We start from the raw sequence: 22,702 nt of genomic DNA on the forward strand, positions 1-22,702 counted from the left end.
TGTCCACAGGAAAAAGACAGCGCTCTCCGGCAATGGCTGTGCAGCTTCACTCCGTGAAAGTAGCAGTCAGTTCGCAGCACCACGCTTCTCACCCCACTTCGCTCCGGAGCCCCTAAATGGGATTCCCTGTGAGTAGGGGGGCGCTCCTGGTGTGCTGCTGAACCCCACGTTCCCAGGCTTCCTCCGCCTGGGATTTCTAGCGGGTCCCTACCTTCGCCGCGGCGGGAAGACCCAGTTTCCACAGAGCCCGTTCCTCTGAACGGAGGAACTCCGCCATTCACCGATGGCGCTGACCCGGAAGTCTGGAAGACACATTTTGATCTCTTGTCTGGGAATCTGATGACCAACATAGGATTTGCTGCTTTCAGGAGTGCTGTGCCGTTTTAATTCATCTCTGCTCAATTTGTAACATTTAAAAGGGACACAGGAGGCGCTATGGTTTAAACCACAGAGCCTAGGACTTGCCAATCAGAAGGTCGGCGGTTCAAATCCCTGCGACGGGGTGAGCTCCCGTTGCTCAGTCCCTGCTCCTGCCAACCTAGCAGTTCGAAACCACGTGAAAGTGCAAGTAGATAAATAGGTACCGCTCCAGCGGGAAGGTAAACGGCGTTTCCGTGCGCTGCTCTGGTTCGCCAGAAGCGGTTTAGTCATGCTGGCCACATGACCCGGAAGCTGTACACCGGCTCCCTCGGCCAGTAAAGCGAGATGAGCGCCGCAACCCCAGAGTCGGCCATGACTAGACCTAATGGTCAGGGGTCCCTTTACCTTTTTAACGTTTAAAAACACCTCAAGTTTTCAGTAATCTCTCCTTCTGAAGGGAACTTAACCCAGGTAAACACACTGCCCTCGAAGCTTCTGACTACTGTCCAAGAATGGAAACTCACTGCTTTCCCCGGTGGGTGTTGGTTGTGGACCTTCACTCTGCATCTCCTTCCCTGACACCCAGACGCACATGGTTGCCAGCTGATGGGGAATACCCCCCAGCCATCATAGCCATGGGCATAACTTCCCACCCAACAAAACCAGGTTCAAATTTGCCAATCAGAGGCCCAGATTGGGGGAGTTTCTTGCTGGCTGGCTGGCTGGCTGGCTGGCTGGCTGGGCAGCAACACATAAAAGGCGAAGTTTCTCACTGCTGCCCAGGAATATCATTATTATTATTATTATTATTATTATTATTATTATTATACGCCGCCCATCTGGCCAGGCCTCTGCAGCCACTCTGGGAGGCTCCCAACAGAATATTTAAAACACAATAAAACATCAAACATTAAAAACCTCCCTAAATAGGGCTGCCTTCAGATGTCTTCTAAAAGTCAGATAATTGTTTATTTCCTTGACATCTGGTGGGAGGGCGTTCCACACGTCGGGTGCCACTACTGAGAAGGCCCTCTGCCTGGTTCCCTGTAACTTGGCTTCTCGCGGTGAGGGAACCGCCAGAAGGCCCTCGGAGCTGGACCTCAGTGTCCGCTTGAACGATGCGGGTGGAGACGCTTCTTCAGGTAAAGACAGCACATAAGAACATGATCCTTAACAGACCAGGGGAAGCACTTTGGTTGCTATATTGTAAAAATATGTAATTTCCCCTTCAGGTAATTCAAATTTTAAAAGTTGGGTCTTTAAGCTTCCCCTTTCATGAGGTTGCTTTGCTTGACAATATTGTTAAGTATGCATATTTCCGTAATGATCTAAACCTCCCTTTCTTCTACAGAGTGATATTGCGACACTTTACTTTAAAGTTGGCGTGAAGAACATCGGCACCGTGTTTCTTCACGCAGATGCTCAGATCCCTGATGAGCGTTTTCTCGTATTAATTAACGACATGCTGGCATCAGGTAAGCAAAAACTCATAAATGCGAAAAAAGAGAGAGACTGTTTCTTTTGTACTTTATTTAAATAACATCTTTTAAAGAGACCATTGAAGTATTCGTGGAGGGGTTGGTGGTTTTTTTTTTAAGAAACAGAAAAACCCTTCGGTAAATATATTCATTATCAAAACAGTTGAAAAATAGAAGATCCTGAAATGAGCAAAAGGCCACTAGGTTTTGAATAGGCTTCATCAGTGAGGGAGAAAGGTCAGCTGTTGAGATGAGTTATAGGAGCTATTAAGTCACCTTTGTGACACGAGCAGAATAAGCTGCATAACATAATCAACTGCAATCAAGAGGAGGGGGGAAACCGCTGTTTATTATAAAATGCTTCAACTATTTTAATATTTGATATTGTTATATAAAATGGCACAGCGTAAGTCCACACACATTTCACCAGTATAAACCGTCTGCATTAACTGATTTGTGGTGCACGTTTTAGAATAACAAAAAAATCACAGAGGGATTACATTCCAAATGGTCGGGAACAGGAGCAGGGTGATTCCTGCTCCTGAAATTGCAGTTGCAGACACTGCTGGTGCAAAGGTGTCCAAAATTTCTCACGAGAGCCCTTCACTCTTTCCCCCTTTTATATCACCTTTAATGATATATGTGTGCCTTTTTAGCAATGTCAGGTCCGTGAAATTCATCTTGCAGCTGCATTTTCTGTGTGTGTGTGTGTGTGTGTGTGTGTGAGAGAGAGAGAGAGAGAGAGAGAGAGAAATAGGGGTGGACAAAGTAGTCTGTTTCCAGTCCATGTTAGTTCCGCATTTGTTCAGCCTTAATTCCCTCCCATCCCATTTCTGCATGGTGATTTTTTTTTTCAAAAAAAATTTTTAAAGAAAAGTATGCATGAAAATTAATATTTAAATACATATTGCCCTGCAAAATATGCATTTCTCAATATATTTCCTCGCCGAGCAAGCACATCTGAATATAATTTCCCCTAAAACAAACTTTGCTTTTTTTGGTACACTTGTTGACGCCAAGAACAACATCACAAATAAGGAGAAAAATGAAATGGAATGGGTAACTGCATTCTGGTACGTACATTAGGCCAGGAGATGCAGAATAAGTGAGTTCATAACAGAATTGGCAAAGAATGAATATTTTGATTTATTTGTTCATTTTATTTATGGCATTGCTATACAACTTAATCATTAATAGTTCGAAGCAGTGCAAATAAAATTGCAGATTTATTTATTTTTTTAAAAAAAAACTGTACAAAGAATAAGATAAAAATCATCATAAAACCAGTGCTTTTTTTCTGGGGGTAGGCAGGGGTACACATGCCCCCTAAAGATTTTGTGAATCTAACTGGAGAAGAAACATTTTTTAAAAAAAAAACAGAGTTTTGTAAGCTATCTAGGTCAACCCCCTTCTCGAGGCTGACAAGACAGAACCAGAGTGTCTCAGATAAGATGGATCACCAACCTCTGCTTGAAGATCTCCATTAAGTTGTTTTTGTGTGTGTGTGTGTTTTGTTGTTCAGATAAATTTGGGGTTTGGAAAGCTATCCATTCTTGGCCATGGGTAGGCAAACTAAGGCCCCGGGGGCTGGATCCAGCCCAATCGCCTTCTAAATCCGGACAGTCCAGGAATCAGCATGTTTTTTACATGAGTAGACTGTGTCCTGTTATTTATAATGCATCTCTGGGTTATTTGTAGGGGCTGCCTGGTGTTTTTACATAAGTACCGTAGGTTCCGGCATCTTAGGCGACTGGGCGTATAAGACGACCCCCAACGTTTGCTGTTCAATTTTAGAGTTTTAGAGTTATAGAGTTTGAGTGGTGCCAAGGGCAGAGCACACACCCCTCCACTGCCTCTGCTGTCGCTGCAGCAGCAGCCCAAGGCAAGGCATTTGGCGGGCGGGCGAACGGGTGAGTGCCGCGCTCGGAAGGACTTTCCTGCCTCCCCTTCTGTGGGGAGGGAGGAGGAGCGACGGCAGAAGGGGCGCCTCTGCTCACCGGATCCCTCTCCTCCTTCCCAACGCATATACCTGGCGTATAAGACGACCCCCGACTTTTGGGGCGATTTTCCAGGGATAAAAGGTCATCTTGTATGCCAGAACATACGGTAGAATGTGTGCTTTTTTAAAAAATGCATCTCTGGGTTATTTGTGGGGCACAGGGATTCGTTCATTCCCCCCCCCCAACCAAAAAATAATATAGTCCGGCCCCCCACACGGTCTGAGGGACAGTGGACCGGCCCCCTGCTGAAAAAGTTTGCTGACCCCTGACCTTGACTTTTAGCAGCCAGAGTTTCAAAATGCAGAGGCGATGGGACACATGCAGAAGGAAGGCATGTTCTGCTTAATAAGGAATTCTGTTTACTCCTCACTCTAGAGAGCACTATATGAACAAAGTGATTGCACAACTTTCAACTTGCAGTACAGGAATAAGCAGTCAAAGTGGAAACAGAACACGTATAGAGATTGCAGATCAGCATTAATGCATTGTTAGTATTTTATTTTATTATTCTTTCCACTAAGTAGTGTTGTCACAAAGTAAAGCATACTATATTGCGTATCGTTCTCTTTATTATTTATCCCGTTAGATCTGGAAGAGGGGGAGAGAGATATAAGGGGGTGGGGGACAGTCCAAGTATAGCAGTAGACTATCTTTGTATTCTCTGAATCTATTGTAAGATATGTTGGTTTTGTGCTTATAATTGAGATGAACAGATGGCGAAGACTTCATTTAAAGTAGTACTGTACACCCATTAAAATAATCTCTGCTGACTGTGTTTCTTCACTAATTGCAACACAGTAGCACAGAAGAAAGATCTAGAGTCTTTTCAACCATTTACTATTTTAGGACAATAGTGTGATCTTGTCAGAAAAAGGAGATTCCTCCAGGATAATAGATGCGGTTCTGCCGTCTGTGGCGAAGTGTACATAAAATAAACATTCTAGAGTTATCATTGGAAAGAGAGAGTTATTTTCACACATTTAGAAGAAGGGATGGCCTCTGTAAAACCTGCTGAAAAAAGCATTCAAATTGTCCAAAATCCTGTGTTGCTTTCAATAAGTTTAGAGTAAGAATGCTGGTGATACCTGTGATTTATGATGCGGTCAGTCTGAGGAGTTGTGTATGTCTTGGACATAAAAATGCCCTGGATGAGCCCAGTATGAGATTCTCGAGGCCAGGTTTGTGCAACTGGCTTTATTAAATGAAAATCTACCTCCATTTACTGTAACTTGGCTGCTAAACATGTTGCTGTCCTGCATTCGTCAGGCTAAAGTATAGTGACATAAAACGAATATCGTTCAAATAGTGCAGCTCAGCAGAAACGGAAGAGACCCACAAGAATGACAGTGGCAAGAAATGATTATCAGCCGAAGACCTGCATAATCAATAATGTTTTACATTCTCGATATGTCAAGAAAGGAGGGAAGAGCGACTCTTCACAGCACCTCGGGTGGCAGTAACTCAGAGTCCTGGGGCAACTCCAGTAAAGGCTCTGTTGATGCCTCCTGAAAGAAAAGGATTTTCTGCAGAATGCAATTCCTTCAGGAGCTCTTATAGGCAGAGGCAGTTTTTAATGTAATTGAATCCCAGAAGGAATTTTGTTTTGGATTAGTCTCAAGCTCCAGGTCTTTTGCACCAGACCCCGAATCTCTTGCTCTTTCAGCCTTTAAAAAAATAAGTTGAGTTTGTGTGCGTGTGTGTGTGTGTGTTTTACTTTGCTTAGAGGACAAATTTCCCTCTGAAAGTTGTAGGAATGGGTTTGGGCACAAGGAGAGGATATATTGTTTAGTTATTACCTTTCCTTGCTCACTCTAGTGAGATCAGCAGAGTCCCATCTTTTGCAGTTTAAAATTGAAAGGTAAGACAAGGTTGATTTAACCTTCTATAAATAATAATCCAAGATGCTTTAAGGCAAACTGGATTTTCCTGGTATTACCCCTTTTCTCCCCCTTTAAAACGATAATCACACACATTGTTTTGTGAAGAAGTAAAAGTATCATTTACTTACATAGGTCTTGAAGCCACAATTACAGTAACAAAATGAAAGCAGATTTATAACTACTATCTAAGATACAAAAGTACAAAATGTAAGTTCAAAAATGATGTCTGAGGTTACGTGTGGTCAGCTTGGAAGCACGATGAAGAAAAGAGGAGAGATGCCCAGGCAGGAAGGAAGTATGTAGTGCTACAGCTTCCTGCCAGGGCAGACAAAGGAAGTGATCTCACAGAGTTCTCTCTAGCCAATTTTACAGGAAAGTCTGTGAGCCTCAGCTCCTTCATGTGCCCATCTGTCTCAGTAACATCCCACAGAAGTCAGTCTAAATTTCCATCTAGACATATAAATTAGCATATGCAAATTTCTGCCATTGGCTTATGCCCTTAGATCCCACACTGTTAAGGGCTTTACAGAACTCCTTGACGAGGACCTTGAATTTGGCTCAGGAGCACATTTTAGCAGAGCTGGCTGGATGTGCTGCTCTCTCCCTTATCCATCAAGGTGAGCAGGAGTTTTACCCCACAGGCAGCATGCAGTGTGCATTACATAGTCCAGTCCTAGAAATTGAAAAAGCCTAGATAAAGCCTGGGAGATTTATATTCCCCACTACTACCACTCCCAAAAATGGGGAAACCTCTATATGAAACTCTGGCTTCATCAACAAAAATGCTGTTAACCCAAGCAGAGTGGAGATAAAAATGTAGGCTGCTGGGGGAAACCCTAACTAATTGGCACCCCTAATTGGGAACAGTTTGCAAATAAAAAGAATAAATAGTAGGGGTGTTAGATTGAGGAAAACGGCAGGCTGGGAGCCAAAGGACCTCACAATATCACCAACTTTTAGAAAACATTCATTTGGCTAATTTGCGTGACACAATAGAGAAAGGAGGGTTTGATTTTAAGGCGTAGCTGCAGTGATTGATTAGATTGATTATTATATTTGTGGCATGCAGGAATGAATAATTGCTGAGAATGGATATAGGAAATATTTTATTGAGAGTGCAATAATGCATAAGTCATGTGAAGCACAGCACAAAAAAAAGCAACACACCAACATATAGTGAAAAGGTTTAAATAATAACTAACCCAATCTTGGAAGTGCTCCAGAAAAACAGGGAATTGAAAAAGAACTAAACAGAATTGTGGTTTTTTTTAGACAATGGAGAGAGGGAGAAATAGCTGCACGTGCTTTTGCATGCGTATAGCTCTTTAATTATGAGAATGATTTAAGTTTAGCATCAAGATAACAGAGCCTCATTGTCTATGAACAACCGATATTGAGTTTTTTGTTGTTTTTTTAAGTTGAGGCAACATTCAGTCCTGCAACATTTGGTTCAGTTATCTGTGCAAAATGCTGGTTGAGGGAGGTTATCACAGCAGCAGCTACTTTTGTTTTTAAAAACCAAATCACGTAAAATTCAATAACACACTTAATGTAATGTGTGGTTTGGCCTTCACTGGGTGACCTTGGGCCAGTCAGTCTCTCTCAGCATGACCTAACTCATGGGGTTCTTATAGAGATAAAGTGGAGATGTGTGGGGCGGGAGGTGGACCCCTATATAGTCTACTTGCAGCTCTTCAGAAGAAGGGCAGTTTGGAAACATAATAATCATGATAAAAAAACATGTATCAAGAATAAAAAAAAATGTAATCTCAACTTCAGATGCGAAATTCTACATATAGATTTTTCTTTTTTGAAGGTGATATCCCCGATTTATTTAACGAAGATGAAGTGGATAGCATAGTATCTTCTACAAGGCTGGAACTGCGGGGGCTTGGCCAGGCTGATTCAAAAGAGAAATGCTGGCAATTTTTTATTGACCGAATTCGTCGGCAACTCAAGGTAAACAAGGAAAATGAATATGAGGGGGAAACGTTCAACATGTAACTTCTGCAAGGCGATGCATGCAGAATGAATTCTCATAATAAACACCGTATTTGTGGCAGATTATCTTTGTTAGTGAGGGGAGAAATCGATAGATGGATTTTGTTTTAATGTACCAAATCAAGTTATTGGATGCTTAAAGAATATCCTAACCTTTTAATCTGTACACATTAAAGTGCAAAACCAGAGTGAATTATGGAAGCTCAATTGGGACCGTAGCGTTGCATCCTATTTTTCCCCCTGAAAAAGAAGAACAGCACTGAGAAGGCAAAATGATAATTACCATTGATTTTTTTTTAAAGGAAAATTTAGTATCTTCTACAGTTATAAATCTCATAGGATAGATGCAGAGGCAATAACTGTGCAAGTAGAATCAAACGTGTATCAGTAATTTTTCATATACAAATAGTTCACTGAATTATTGTTCTAGATCACTTACAGGACTAAAAACTTCCAGAGGGGTAACTACCCTAAGGAGTCACTACCCTAAGGAGTCTCAAAGCGGCTAACAATCTCCTTTCCCTTCCTCCCCCACAACAAACACTCTGTGAGGTGAGTGGGGCTGAGAGACTTCAGAGAAGTGTGACTAGCCCAAGGTCACCCAGCAGCTGCATGTGGAGGAGCGGGGAAGCGAACCCGGTTCACCAGATTACGAGTCTACCGCTCTTAACCACTACACCACGCTGGCTCTCTGGGAGTGGAGTTGCGGCTGACCAGCTGGCAACATTGGGTTGTTGCGCAAGAAAGCTGCCCCCATGGCTCCCTCGCACACCTGTGCCAGGCCCTGAAGGTCCAACCTGGGCGCAGTTTCCCTCCCCACGGCTCTGACTTCAATGAGGTGGTCTGTCGTGGGGCTGCCCAGTTGCACTGTCTCAAAAAATGCACCCAGGGCCATGACCTCCCCCCCCCCAGCCTCCCCCTACCCAATGCTACTGCATGGCATAAACTTTCATGGACGAGAGTCCATGTCTGAAGGATTATTCCCAATTGGGAGTTGTATATAATGTTCAGAAATGAGGGGGAGCCAACTACCAATGCAATGCAAAAAGTAGAGCATGAGACTGCTGCTCCGTCAAGGCTCTGCCAAGGCTTCGGGAAAGCTATTCCTCCCCTGGTTGCAGCAAGAGCCGAGAAAACAAGGAGGGTCCTTTTTAATGAGTTTCATTCAATCCTAATAGCGAGAGACCAAAGAACGCAACAAGCCTCAACAACAGCGTTGCTCCAAAGTGGGCTCCTCCCTCCCTCCTCCCTAGCAACAGCATCTCCCTTTACGGTGGCTGCTTGTGGCCAAACATCTCTTGATTCCGTTGTTCCTGCACCCTTAATGAACACCGAGTTCTGGGAGAAGGAGGATCAGAAATGCTCTCCAGTGACAACATGTCAGCTGGCTGCCCTGTCTCAAATCCCCGCCTCCTATTTCTTCTAACACTTCCCAACTATTTTGTTTTTCTCTCTTTGAGCTGGGGTCTTCCTCAACCCCTCAAACCCCTGCTGTAAACCAATGCTGCATTCTTCTTCTCCTACAGCATCAGGAGAAGGGGGGGTGATCTCCACCCCTCCTCATCCGTCTCACCCTCTTGAGTCCAGTCCCTGACATGCCCCCATCTCTGTTAGAATTCCTGCTCCGTGATTGCAGTCATGGGATTGTTGTCTTTCACATGACGGTATATGTTTTGACTCCACAGCGTGGGAAGTGACGGAGACAGGATGTTTGTGTGACTGTGTTCCGTGAAGTGGGACTATTGTCCTTTGTTCTTTTTCTCTTTGCTGTCTGATGCTAGAGAGAGAGGGAGCCATGTTGCAGTGTTCCGTGTGTGTTTATATTTAAATAAAGTAGATTAGCCAAAATGCTGAGTTGCTGAGGTCTGTCACGCGAGATGCGCAGACTCTGCGCATCCTTAAGGGTGCCAGTGTCAGTTGGCATCGGTCGCTGTGATGTTCGGGCTGAAGAAAGCTTATGAAGCTCCCGAACGATTAACCAGGAAGGAGGGAACATGCCAGTTGGGCATGTGTCTCTGCCAGGGTCCTACTCGTGTGTAGGCCGAGCTCCCGACATTATTCAGATAAGGGCACCTACACACTTAGCTTTGCATTGCATTTCTAGGCAGAGGCAGAAGTGTGGATGAGCCCTAATCATCATTGATTTCAATGGGGCAACTTTTGAGTAATATGCAGTTGATACTGGAAACTGCCCTGTGATCCTTGGATGAAGGAAATTTAATGCAGTTTTCTGGTGGATTTTTCCAATCTGTTGTAAGCCCCCCTGAGTGTTGCGACTGCAACAGAAGGGAGCGGTATACATCTTCCAAAGAAGCAGATAATATTTCAGCACCTAAGGTCTGTGCGTCACAACATCCTTGGGTGTGCTGCATGTAACTAGGCGCATTAATTTCTTGCCTGTTGAGCTCCATCCAGCTCACTCTCTTGTACGGTTCTTGTGTTCCCCACGTGTGACCTTGCCACTTCCTACCAGAGGTCTGATCAATACCTGCTTGCTCCTTCCATTCTTCAGATGATGGATAGCTTTGGTAACTCTTTAATCTTTATTGGCCTTCTATCAAATCTTTCATGGTGACCTTCAGGTTTGGATTCCTCATTGGCAATTCTGGGAAAGTTCCTTTTTTAAAAAAGAAATAAGGACCGCCTAAAGCAAATCTTGCTTGTTTAACCTATCTTCAGTATTTCAAAATTGCAAAGCATACACTGTACAGTGGTACCTCAGGTTACATACGCTTCAGGTTACAGACTCTGCTAACCCAGAAATAGTGCTTCAGGTTAAGAATTTTGCTTCAGGATGAGAACAGAAATCGTGCTCCGGCAGCGCGGCAGCAGCAGGAGGCCCCATTAGCTAAAGTGGTGCTTCAGGTTAAGAACAGTTTCAGGTTAAGAACAGACCTCCAGAACAAATTAAGTGCTTAGCCCAAGGTACCACTGTACATAGAATCAGCAGGTTTTATAGCCACTGATTCTCAAATCATGCTTGACAAGTTTTTTTTTTTTAAAAAAAGTAATCTTCTTTCATAGAATCAGAATTGTAGAGTTGGAAGGGATCCCGAGGGTCATCTAGTCCAACCCCCTGCCAAGCAGGAATCTCAATTAGATCATAAATGACAGACAGCCACCCAACCTCTGCTTAAAGACCTCCAGTGACGGAGAGCCCACTACACCTCACGGGAGTCTTTTCCACTGGGGAACAGCTCTTACTGTCAGAATGTTCTTCTTGATGTTTAGTAAGACTATCTGGTTCCAGTCAATGTCCATGATTCCATCAATTGGGCTATACTGATTCTCATAAGCCCTTAGGAAAGCTTGTGTGCACAAGGAAACAGTATGCACCACTTTTTCTTATGAAATATTTCTATTGCTCGTGCCGGATTGCCACTATTTTAATTAATGTGTGTTAAGTTAATGTTGTCAGTGATATCTACTATCTGAAAAGCAAGGAGAATGTAATACAGTGGTACCTTGGTTTAAGGACAGCTTAGTTTATGAACAACTTGGATTAAGAATGCTGCGAACCCGGAAGTCGATGTTTTGGTTTGTGAACTTTGCCTTGGAATAAGAGCATGTTCCGCTTCCTGTTGAGTGTGTTCCATTTGTAAATTGAATTCCCCGCTGCTATGGGAAAGCACGCCTTGGTTTAAGAACGGACTTCCAGAATGGATGAAGTTTGTAAACCAGGGTACCGCTGTATGTAATTATTTTTCACAACAAAAAGCGGAGTTCTGTACTGTCACTTTTGTAGCATTGGGAAGTGTGGGGTGACAAAGGTCATATTATAGGGGAGCAGCCCCTTTATATTTTCTGCTAGCTTCAAGCCAAAGTGACTAGGGCATGGTCTAGCCAAAGTCAAGCACTTCAGTTCTCATAAATTTAAGAAAACCGTCACCGTCACCTTAACATTTATATAATTTCATGGTTTCAAAGCACTGTATAAAATGCATTATCTAGCTGTACCTTATAGGGATGCTATATAAATCGACATTATTATCCCCATATTCCAGGTGTGTATGTGTGTTGCGAGTTGGGGGGATGAGAGTGACTTGCCTAAGACTACCCAGTGCAGCCATGTCCAAAGTCTGTTTCAGGGGCCTAATCCGGTCCGCCGGTCTGTTTCATCCGGCACGAGCAACATTCGGCCCCTGTGTGGTGTAGTGGTTAAGAGCGGTAGACTTGTAATCTGGGGAACCGGGTTCGTGTCTCCGCTCCTCCACCTGCAGCTGCTGGGTGACCTTGGGCCAGTCACACTTCTCTGAAGTCTCTCAGCCCCACTCACCTCACAGAGTGTTTGTTGTGGGGGAGGAAGGGAAAGGAGAATGTTAGCCGCTTTGAGACTTCTTAAAGGGAGTGAAAGGCGGGATATCAAATCCAAACTCCTCTTCTTCTTCTTCTTCCTGTGGCAGTTATATTTCCTGGGGTAAAATCCTAAAAATCCCTCAGCAACTTCAATCCTAAAAAAAGGTCAACAACTCTGGTTGGCCCTTTGGTCGGCCCTTCACTTCATCAAATCTTGGCCCTCTTTGAAAAAAGTTTGGACACCACTGATCTAGTGAGTCCATGGCGCTGTCTGCTTTGTAGCTTAGTCTTTTTAGCCACTGTGGCACGCCAGCTCTCTAGATGCAGCCGTTGAACCCAGTGGAACTTAAAAGTACTTAACTTTGGCTGGATTGTGTCCTTAGTATTACTGAGCAGCTCTGTTTATAAGGTCACAGAGAGTTCTGCTGGCTACCATAGCCCGAGAATCCTGGATTGTAAGTGCACAGCTGGGAATGGGAATGTGTTGAGCTGACTGATTTAAGGAAGCACATTTTGAGGTTTTACTTGGTGTGTCCAACTAATTAATTATCTGAATGGTACCATTAGTCTTCCAACGTTAAATTAATGCCTGGTTAATTACTGAAGACTCTCTCATGGGAACGTTCTTTGCTTCCCAGGTTGTGTTATGCTTCTCCCCGGTGGGTTTCACCCTGAGAGCGAGAGCGAGGAAATTTCCAGCTCTCGTGAATTGCACTGCCATTGACTGGTTCCATGCTTGGCCCCTGGTCGCTCTCCAGTCCGTTAGCACCAGCTTCATTGACAAGATGGATTTACTTGATGTAAGTACAGCTTTTTTTTTGCTGCCGTGGGTTTTGTGCATGACTTCTGAAACACTCCATTTTGCAAAACTAACCACCTTTTGTCGCTACGGAAGCACTACTGGTCAGGTTCTCTCCCACAACTGTTTACTATTGTGCTTCACTGAGGGAAATCGGATATTAGTTATTGGTTTGGATATTACCGTATTTTTTGCTCTATAAGACGCACCAGACCACAAGACACACCTAGTGTTTGGAGGAGGAAAACAAGAAGAAAAATATTCTGAATTTCAGAAGGCAGAACAGCAAGCGGGATCGCTGCGCAGTGAAAGTAGCAATCCCTCTTTCTGTTCTGGCTTCTGGGATAGCGGCACAGCCTGCATTTGCTCCATAAGACGCACACACATTTCCCCTTACTTTTTAGGAGGGAAAAAGTGAGTCTTATAGAGCAAAAAATACGGTAGTTATCTGGAGATCCTGTGATTGGAGCAGAAAGCATGAGATATAGTTCAATAGACAAACACATATTGTCTATTGAACTATATCTCCACAGGAACGCCAGATAGCTAATCAATTAAAAAAATGTATAAAAAAATCAAGATAAAATGATAAAAGTAGCATAACAAATAGAATTACCAGGAGAAATAGCAGGAGATTCAGGAAAACAAAAAGAAATACTTCATTGCATAGCTACAGCTGTATCTGGATTGGGATAACCTGGCCATTGTAGTCCATGCATTGGTAACTGGATTGCACCAGAAGCGGTTTAGTCCTGCTGGCCACATGACCCGGAATGCTATCTGTGGACAAACGCCGGTTCCCTCAGCCTGAAAGCGAGATGAGCGCCGCAACCCCATAGTCGCCTGACTGGACTTAACCTTCCAGGGGTCCTTTACCTTTTACCTTTCTCTCTCTTTCTCCGTCTTCCTCCTCACTTTCATTCGTTGCTTCCACACAGTCAAATTGTTGACTGCAAGCACCTTGGGACCATAAGCAGTCTTTTTCATTACTATTTAGGGTCCTCTGCAAAGCACCACGTATGCCAAAGGCATAGTATGATGTAGCGGGAATAACCTTGTGGGATGTAAGAGAGGTCAATCTAATTTTCCTTTCAGCTAGGGCTGGCCCAAGACTGAGATCCAGCGCCGAGGGCCTTCTGGCAGTTTCCTCATTGTGAGAAGTGAGGTTACAGGGAACCAGACAGAGGGCCTTCTCGGTAGTGGCGCCCGCCCTGTGGAACACCATCCCTTCAGATGTGAAGGAAATAAGCAGCTATCTTATCTTTAAAAGACATCTGAAGGCAGTCCTGTTTAGGGAAGTTTTTAATATTTAATGCTGTACAGTGGTACCTCGGGTTAAGTACTTAATTCGTTCCGGAGGTCCGTTCTTAACCTGAAACTGTTCTTAACCTGAAGCACCACTTTAGCTAATGGAGCCTCCTGCTGCTGCCGCGCTGCCAGAGCCTGATTTCTGTTCTTAAGCACTATTTCTGGGTTAGCGGAGTGTGTAACCTGAAGCATATGTAACCCGAGGTACCACTTTATTGTTTTTAACACTCAATTGGTATTTTAATATTTTGTTGGAAGCCACCCAGAGTGGCTGGGGAGGCCCAGCCAGATGGACGGGGTATAAATAATGATGATAATAATAATAATAATAATAATAATAATAATAATAATAATAATAAGGCTGCCTGAGGTGAAGGGGCAAGATGGCACCCCGGCTAGTTCCACATACAGAAACCAACTTAACTGGCTGCTGAATCTTACTTCAACATTGGTGATTGGGACATTTATTTTTTTTACACCCTAGCATCCTCCATCACTCCCAAGGCAGCAGGCCAGATTAGAAGACTCATGTGGCAACAGAGAGCAATGACTAGGGAATGCTGTTGTCCTCTGAGGTGTTGGCCTCACTCTATCTAATGGTTGGGCTGCGGCTGCTTTCGGCTATTCTGTTATGTGCCGTCCAAATAAAATGGAACCAGAATGGAGTTCTGGGGCTGTCAGCAATAATGAGGAGTAATAGGGTATTATCGGGAAAAGAAAATAAACCATTAAAAAAGAAGAAGAAGTAATAGGAATCTCTGGGATACGGTAGTAGAATATCGCCATTTGGACCAATTACACAGAAAACAATAACCCAGTCCTCTAGGGCTTGTGAGCATTCTCAGGCACAGCATGATCTCAAGTTGAATCAAATTGTTCTTACTTTGTAAGTAAGTCTAAGCCAGACTGCTGCTTAATGACAGTATTAAGCGACAAAAATCTTTCATTCTATCTAGGTCTAACCTAATGAATTTGCTGCTAACATAAAAGCAAAAATGAATGGCAGTTTCCTCCATTAAAAGCAATTTCCTATCCTAAGGGAAAAGTTTACTTATTTCTCGTACCATATTTTTCAGTAGCATTAACATCGTGAAAGTAGAGCAATTACCTTTAAATTACAGAGCTAAATATTGTGTCACCGTTACAAAGAAAATGGTATTGTTGCATGCTACTGCAATAATTTATTTATTTTTTTGCTTCGTAAAAGCGTTTCAGTATCAGCAAGGTTTCTTTTGTCAACAAGCTACCATTTCAACTAAATTAAGTAATAGTCTTCATGCTGTATTTTGTGCAGAGAGATTGTATGCAAGTAGCACATAATCCTGCAAAAGAATTTTTTTCTTATTTAGAGCAGAGCAGACTTCCTTATCTGCAAATTAATCCAGTGCAAACCATGACAAGCAATAATATAATTAGCAGTTATGTCAGCCTCTTCTTTTGCATGTGGTTCTTCAAATTCCGCTACTACTATTTTTATTATTATTGTAGTAGGAGCTGTTGTTATTTATAGCTCAGTCGGTAGTGTATGAGAAGCTTCATCTCAGGGTCGTGGGTTCGAGTTTCCTGCATTACAGGGGGGCTGGACTAGATGACCCTTGTGTTCCCTTCCAGCTGTACAATTCTATGATTCTGTGGTTGTTATATGCAAACTTACTGACTTTCTTATATAAAAAACAGAAGGGTACATCAAAGTGACTTTATTAGCGGATATTCTGTAAGTGAGTTAGCCAAGAACACTGTGATTTTGGGGAGAATCTGAAAACTGGACATTTATACATCTCTCTTGGAAGACAAAACTTTCATATGCATTCCAGGATCTTTAGGGTACTTCTAGGCCAGCGAAAGCGCTGGAATTTTGTGTGCACAAAGGCTTGGAGCCTTTGCATAGAGAGGTGTGATAGAGATGTTTGAAAGAGTGAATTAATAAGTGTTATGTACTGAAGTTCTCACCCTGGGCCAGCAGGGGGATACTGTAGGTAGTTATGCAAATGAAGGATCGAAAGTGACGTTCAGTGATTGGATAGTTTGTATGCAAATGAAGGATCGAAAGTGACGTTCAGTGATTGGCTAGTTACAGAAAATGGTTACTGTTGCATTCTAGTGGAGCTCTATATAAGCAGGCTGACTGAGCTCCTCAGTTCAGTTCTGTTCCAGCTTTCAAATAAAGAGCTGCTTTGGAAGAATCGCTGTGTCGTCTGATATGTTCGCCCAGAACTTAACAATAAGGAAGTGTGAATACGAGGGGGAAAGTTTGAAGGAGAAGAAGAAGAGTATGGATTTGATATCCTGCCTTTCACTCCCTTTAAGGAGTCTCAAAGCGGCTAACATTCTCCTTTCCCTTCCTCCCCCACAACAAACACTCTGTGAGGTGAGTGGGGCTGAGAGACTTCAAAGAAGTGTGACTGGCCCAAGGTCACCCAGCAGCTGCATGTGGAGGAGCGGAGATGCGAACCTGGTTAGGAAAGGTTAGGAACTGATATATGGTGGCTACATGTCAATGTTAATTCATGACTTCATAAGGCATGGTTTATGAAGTGGTGGAGAAGCACCATGGCTGTGTGTTCCTCTGCTTACTTCTCTTCTTTTCCCATTGCTTACTGGTTTTTATTCAGATATCCTGGCTTCCATTAAACCACAGTTCCCCATTATGGGTACTGCCACAAGGCAATCCACTTCTCTATGGATTTTATATATATATAAATTGCCCTGCTGAAACGTTAAATAAATGGAAAATGTTTTATTCCAAAGCAAAAAAAGGGGTTTATTATTATTATTATTATTATGACCATTTAGGAGAAATAGTGGGATTGCTAGGATAACTTCTGTTCTAGGAAGCTAACCCAAGTGATCCTCCAGTAGGAGACCAGCTGGTTAACAATTGAGCTTAGAAGCAGTAGATATTATTTCCTTCTGCCATGTTCTCTAGGTGCAGGAAAGTTTCTTGCATATATAGGAGCCCCTACCACAATTTGAAGTAGCACCAACCAGATAAAGGCTTAGCTACCCCACCTGTGTGTGTCATGCATTCTGTATTGTGACCTCATTTTGGGTGAGATTAAAAATTACTGTGTGGTGTGTGTGTGTGTGTGTGTGTGTGTGTGTGTGTGTTTCAATGCCTTTACACAACTACAAGCTTTGAAATGAGGTGACTACAATAATTTAACTGGAACAGACCTTTCCTACAATTTCAGCGTTTCCTTCCCTTTAATGATTATGTTGCATTCTCAAAAGCTGCCCTTGTCTGCAAGACCCAGCATTGATGGGGAACATTCTTGTCAACGCCTCTCAAACTCAATAATCGTATTGGTGATCCAGTCCCATGGATTTTAAGCCGAAATTTCTGACTTAACTCAGGAAATATTAACTTAAAACATCAGAATTTAAGCAGGTTTTAGATCACTTGACATCAGCAGACCCCCCCCCCTTCCTTTGCAAATGATGTCAGGAATTTGACTTAGAGGTTACATTTAACTTGCAGTTAAAAGTATGGGGAGTTTTTTAAGCGTTTAACTTATAGTGTATATTAGTAGGAAACTAAGTTGAGCAGAACCCATTAATGTCACAGTGATCGGTTACCAATGGAAATAAATAATTCATGATGAAGGGAATTAGTCTAATTAGCAGGCAGTTTGAGTCCTTTGATAAAACCCAGCTCTAATTCCGTGAAGGGCAGGAAATGCTGTCATCAGTCAGCCCTGAAAAGATTAGCATCTATTATGAATGAGGTTAGACACCCTCGTGAAGTCATGTGTGTCCTGGAGACAAACTTAATATGTTCCAGAATAGGGCACAGTTTGTCTCACCAACACACCGTGAGTCCTACTGGGCTATTGTATGTAGTAACAAGTAAAAGATCTCTGCACTTTCGTATCATTCTCCCCCTGTCCATCATGCTGACAACTGTGCAAATACATTTTCCATGCAAAGTGGGGAATGGGCTCAGAAGGCTTGTAAACTCGCAGGAGGCGTCAGGGGAAATGTGTCCCCGGGTTTCAAGAACTGAAAGGCAGAATGCACGTGAGCGCATCGAAATAACATTTGCGTGAGATTAAGGGTTTCAAAATGCAGAGCTAACAAGGGTGTATCTTGCCTCAAATATGCATGCAGTATCCCTGCCTTCCTTTAGAATGTGGGCAAAGGTTTTTTCTCTCAACAACCCTCTATAGCATATACAACTTGGGTTTACGGCATGTGATTTCCCGGTCTCTGATCTTACAACTTGAAACTCTACTCTATTCATAGAATTGTTGCTGTAGTGCAGTTGTAAGGTCACTCATGTTGCCGACGCACATTTAAAACTTTTCCAGTTACAGTGGCACCTTGGGTTAAGTACTTAATTAGTTCTGGAGGTCCGTTCTTAACCTGAAACTGTTCTTAACCTGAATCACCACTTTAGCTAATGGGGCCTGCCGCTGCGCCGCCAGAGCATGATTTCTATTCTCATCCTGAGGTAAAGTTCTTAACCCGAGGTACTACTTCTGGGTTAGTGGAGTCTGTAACCTGAAGCGTATGTAACCTGAAGCATCTGTAACCCGAGGTACCACTGTACTAAGATTAGAGGGGTGGGTGGTTTTGTTTTTGTTTTTTAAAAAAGAAGTAGTCTACCATAAGGAAAGACAATTCAATGCAAAAAAAGAACATTTCTTTTTAGTGCAAGCCAGTCCCACTGAAACCAATGGGAGTAATTTCCCAGGGCTGAATTCAAGATAGCTCCAGAATCCTCATATCTGAAACCTACATTCTAATGTTGCAGCATCAGCTGTGTTTCCATTTATACTTATGAGCTTTATTTTTTTTCAAATTACATGTTTCTGTCTTGCAGTTTGATACACTAATGAAAAAAACTCCAGTCTTTTGAGTTATTGTATTGCCTGCCTTTGTTGTAGGAAATTTATTTCTCTTTTGGTTATGCTAATTTGAGTAGACAACAAAGCCTTTTTTGGTATTTCATCTTCCCGCCTTGAAATAATTAACATACTAGGAAATATACCGGGTGCCATAGATACTGGGTAGAAGATTACATTCAGAGGTCTGAACAGCACTTAACAGGCTGACAATTGCTACTAAGAAATCTCGCTATTCAAAAGTAGATTTTAAAAGGTAACAACAATAAGTTGCTAATAATCTTTTGGATGATGTGCATTAAAAGCACATCATCCAAAAGATTAAAATAAAGCGGATGAGATTTGTGTAGTCAGCTCAGTAATTGATACAAATAGAAACAGCAATTTGGAATAAGCACGTCTGACAACCTCTGAAGGAATCTCGCTTTTGCAATCGTGTATACAGATGTCATGATGAGAATTTGAGGAGATGTGCTCACATGTGAACACCAATGATCAAATGCTCATAAACAACCATTCTCATGGCAGACCCTCCAAGTGTCCCTATTTTCCAGGGACAGTCCCGGATTTACAGAAGTCTCCCAGTTTCTGATTTGACTGTGAAATGTCCTGCTTTTCCTTAGGGAATGCCTATTTTCATTAGAGAAATGTTGTAGGGTATGGAGTTATGCGACCCCTGAGCCATCTGGGGGCAGCCCTGTACAGGAAGGTTTTTTTAAATGTTTTATGTTTTGTATATGTTGAAAGCTGTCCAGAGTATCTGGGGCAAGCCAGTCAGATGGGCAGGGTATAAATAGTACTGTGGTACCTCTGGATGAGAACAGGATCCGTTCCGGAGTCCCGTTCGCATCCTGAATAGAACATAACACGCGACTGCGCATGCGTGGGTCGCATTTCGCCACTTCCGCGCATGCGTGGCATCATTTTGAGCGTCTGCGCATGCGCGAGCGGTGAAACCCGGTAGTATCGCACTCCGTTACTTCCAGGTCGCCACAAGGCACAACCCGAAAATGCTTAACCTGAAGCTACTTCGACCCGAGGTATGACTGTAAAATTATTACCATTACAGTCGTAACTTGGTTGACGGACGCCTTGTGAATCCAACGTTTTGGCTCCCGAATGCCACAGACCCAGAAGTGAGTGTTCCGGTTTAGAACCTGAATGTCCGACGTGGCTGATGCGGCTTCTGATTGGCTGCAGGAGCTTCCTGCAGCCAATTGGAAGCCATTCCTTGGTTTCCAAACGTTTTGGAAGTCAAAAAGACTTCCGGAACGGATTCCGTTCGACTTCTGAGGTACGACTGTATATCATCATCGTCATCCTCACCATCATGGAATAGGACATCCCTATTTTCATTGGAGAAATGTTGCATGGTATGTCATGGCCGTATTCCTGGCAACTGCCCCTGTTTCTCCCTTCTGCTGCCTGAAGGTCCACAAACTTTTCCTTGGCAGGAGTAAATAGAAACAGTTGTGCCTGTAGATTCTCCCACCGCACTTCCCATTCCTCCCAGGAATTCAGGGTCTGACAATCCCAGTTCTCAGCAGGAAAAGAAACTCTGCTGGGGACCGAGGACATGCCAGCTCTTTATTTTCTTCTATGCCTGCCCTAGGGTACTTTTTCAGCTATGGTAAAGCACATAGAAAGCTGGTTCATCTAGCCGAGTAGCTTCTACACTAACAGGGAGGGAGGGGTTGTCCAGGCTTTTACATAGGAGCCTTCACAGCCCTATCTTGGGCAATGAATTTTGGACCTTATGCATGCCAAACGCGTATACTTTGCAATAGCCCTTCACAAAGGCAATGGCCACGTCAGCCAAAGGGGTACTTCCTGAGACCCTTCAGGGGATTTGTACATGCTGGCTTGGGCCGCATGAAAATTACTTAACCTTTCAGAGCAAACACATCGCCCGTGCAGTCTAGGCCACTGCAACTAGGACTGAGATGGAATAAGCATAGCATCCTCCACCATGCTGAATGTTGTAGAAGTACTGAGGATACAGGAACCATGTTTGCAAAATCACGTGCTTTTAACTGTGATTAATTCCTCTGAAATAACATCTGTCTGTCTGTCTGTCTGTCTCTCTGACTGTCTGTCTGTCTGTCTGTCTGTCTCTCTCTCTCTCTCTCTCTCTCTGTGTGTGTGTGTGTGTCCCAGTTCTGTGTTTACATTTGCTAACATTATTTAGAATCATGCATTGCCCAATAACAACAACAGTAGTGGCTGGTGCTGTGGCAAAGGTGTGGCATTGCTGCCGCACAGGCTCCCAAACGCAGCATGTTGCTGCCACTTACCAGAGCGGAGGCATAGGGAGCTCGGTGCAGTTCTGGCATGTGATGGGAAGAGTGGCAGATTGGCAAGCTCCCCATGCTTTGCCCCACCCCCACCCCAGTAAGTGCCAGTGACCCACTGTGTTTGGAAACTGGGACAACAGAAGTTCCCCACCTACACTGCCGCACTAAATTCTACTGGAAAAGAAGAAGCTGTTTATGCCTCCTTGCACCTATCTAAGCACTTCCCCGGGAGTACAAAATGGGTGGCCAATTTTCAATAAGTGACATTTCATAGGAAGCCTTGTGTATATTTTCAATTAATTTACTTTTCATATAAGACTGCATGTATAATATTCACAAAAATTCACCCTTTTGGAAGATCCTGAATAAAAGTGGTCTTTAGCCTGTTTTATGAAGTGGTTGTACAAAATTCAAGGACAAAATTCAAATTGCTTCTGTTCTAGACCTCTGTTGTGGGGCTTGAACCCACAACACTGAGATTAAGAGTCTTATGCTCTACTGACTGAGCTATATCAAATGTGATGTTCACTTAAGTACCGTTAGCAAAAGTTGTTTTGAATATCAAAGCTTCCTGTTTGCATGTCTGTTCCCTTTTATTGCTCTCTGTTGGGTTGTGGCTGGGGAATTGGTGGTAGGTAGCTATTTGAGTGTACATTGAATAAAAGGTAAAGGGACCCCTGACCATTAGGTCCAGTCGTGACTGACTCTGGGGTTGTGGCGCTCATCTCGCTTTACTGGCTGAGGGAGCCGGCGTACAGCTTCCGGGTCATGTGGCCAGCATGACTAAGCCGCTTCTGGCGAACCAGAGCAGTGCACGGAAACGCCGTTTACCTTCCCGCCGGAGCGGTACCTATTCATCTACTTGCACTTTGACGTGCTTTCGAACTGCTAGGTTGGCAGGAGCAGGGACCGAGCAATGGGAGCTCACCCCGTCGCGGGGATTCGAACCACCGACCTTCTGATCGACAAGTCCTAGGCTCTGTGGTTTAACCCACAGTGCCACCCGCATCCCTTATACCTTGAATACTTTATCTCAATTGGCCCAATATTGCTTTCTGGTCAGGGGTAAGACTTTCATTGATGGAGTCCTTGCATTATTTTTACTTTACATTTTTATACAAAATAGTGCTGATCAGGAGGCAATTTTCTATTTGCCATCCATCCTCCAGCCACGAGCAACAGGGGGCACTCAAAAGAGGCAGAACTTACAAGCAGGAATTATTTTATTAGATGTGCAGGAGCCCTGAAAAGTCTCAATCGCATTCTGCCTGTCTGCTCTGCAGTACAATTATAATGCAAATAATAAAAAATAAATCACAAATCAGGCTTGGAAATAGGCTATACGGAAACACGACTTGCAACAGTTTGATACTGCCATTTGGATTCTCTGCAAATATGTAGGATGACTATTCGAGGGAAAATTACTAGTGTGGAAACAACCG

The 22,702-nt window shown here is 43.4% G+C and overlaps 1 protein-coding gene across 1 annotated transcript in view; it reads left to right on the top strand.

Annotated features, from left to right (window-relative positions):
- Window positions 1-22,702, top strand: part of LOC309525014 (dynein axonemal heavy chain 11-like) — a 227,395-nt gene that overhangs the window by 120,830 nt on the left and 83,863 nt on the right. Inside the window, exons 44-46 of the mRNA XM_082210341.1 lie at window positions 1,712-1,835; window positions 7,535-7,677; window positions 12,654-12,815. Of these exons, the coding sequence (XP_082066467.1) occupies window positions 1,712-1,835; window positions 7,535-7,677; window positions 12,654-12,815 (429 nt within the window). The remainder of the gene's footprint in view (window positions 1-1,711; window positions 1,836-7,534; window positions 7,678-12,653; window positions 12,816-22,702) is intronic.

This window comes from Podarcis vaucheri (assembly GCF_965113315.1).
Source record: "Podarcis vaucheri genome assembly, chromosome: 1".
Taxonomy (NCBI): Eukaryota; Metazoa; Chordata; class Lepidosauria; order Squamata; family Lacertidae; genus Podarcis; species Podarcis vaucheri.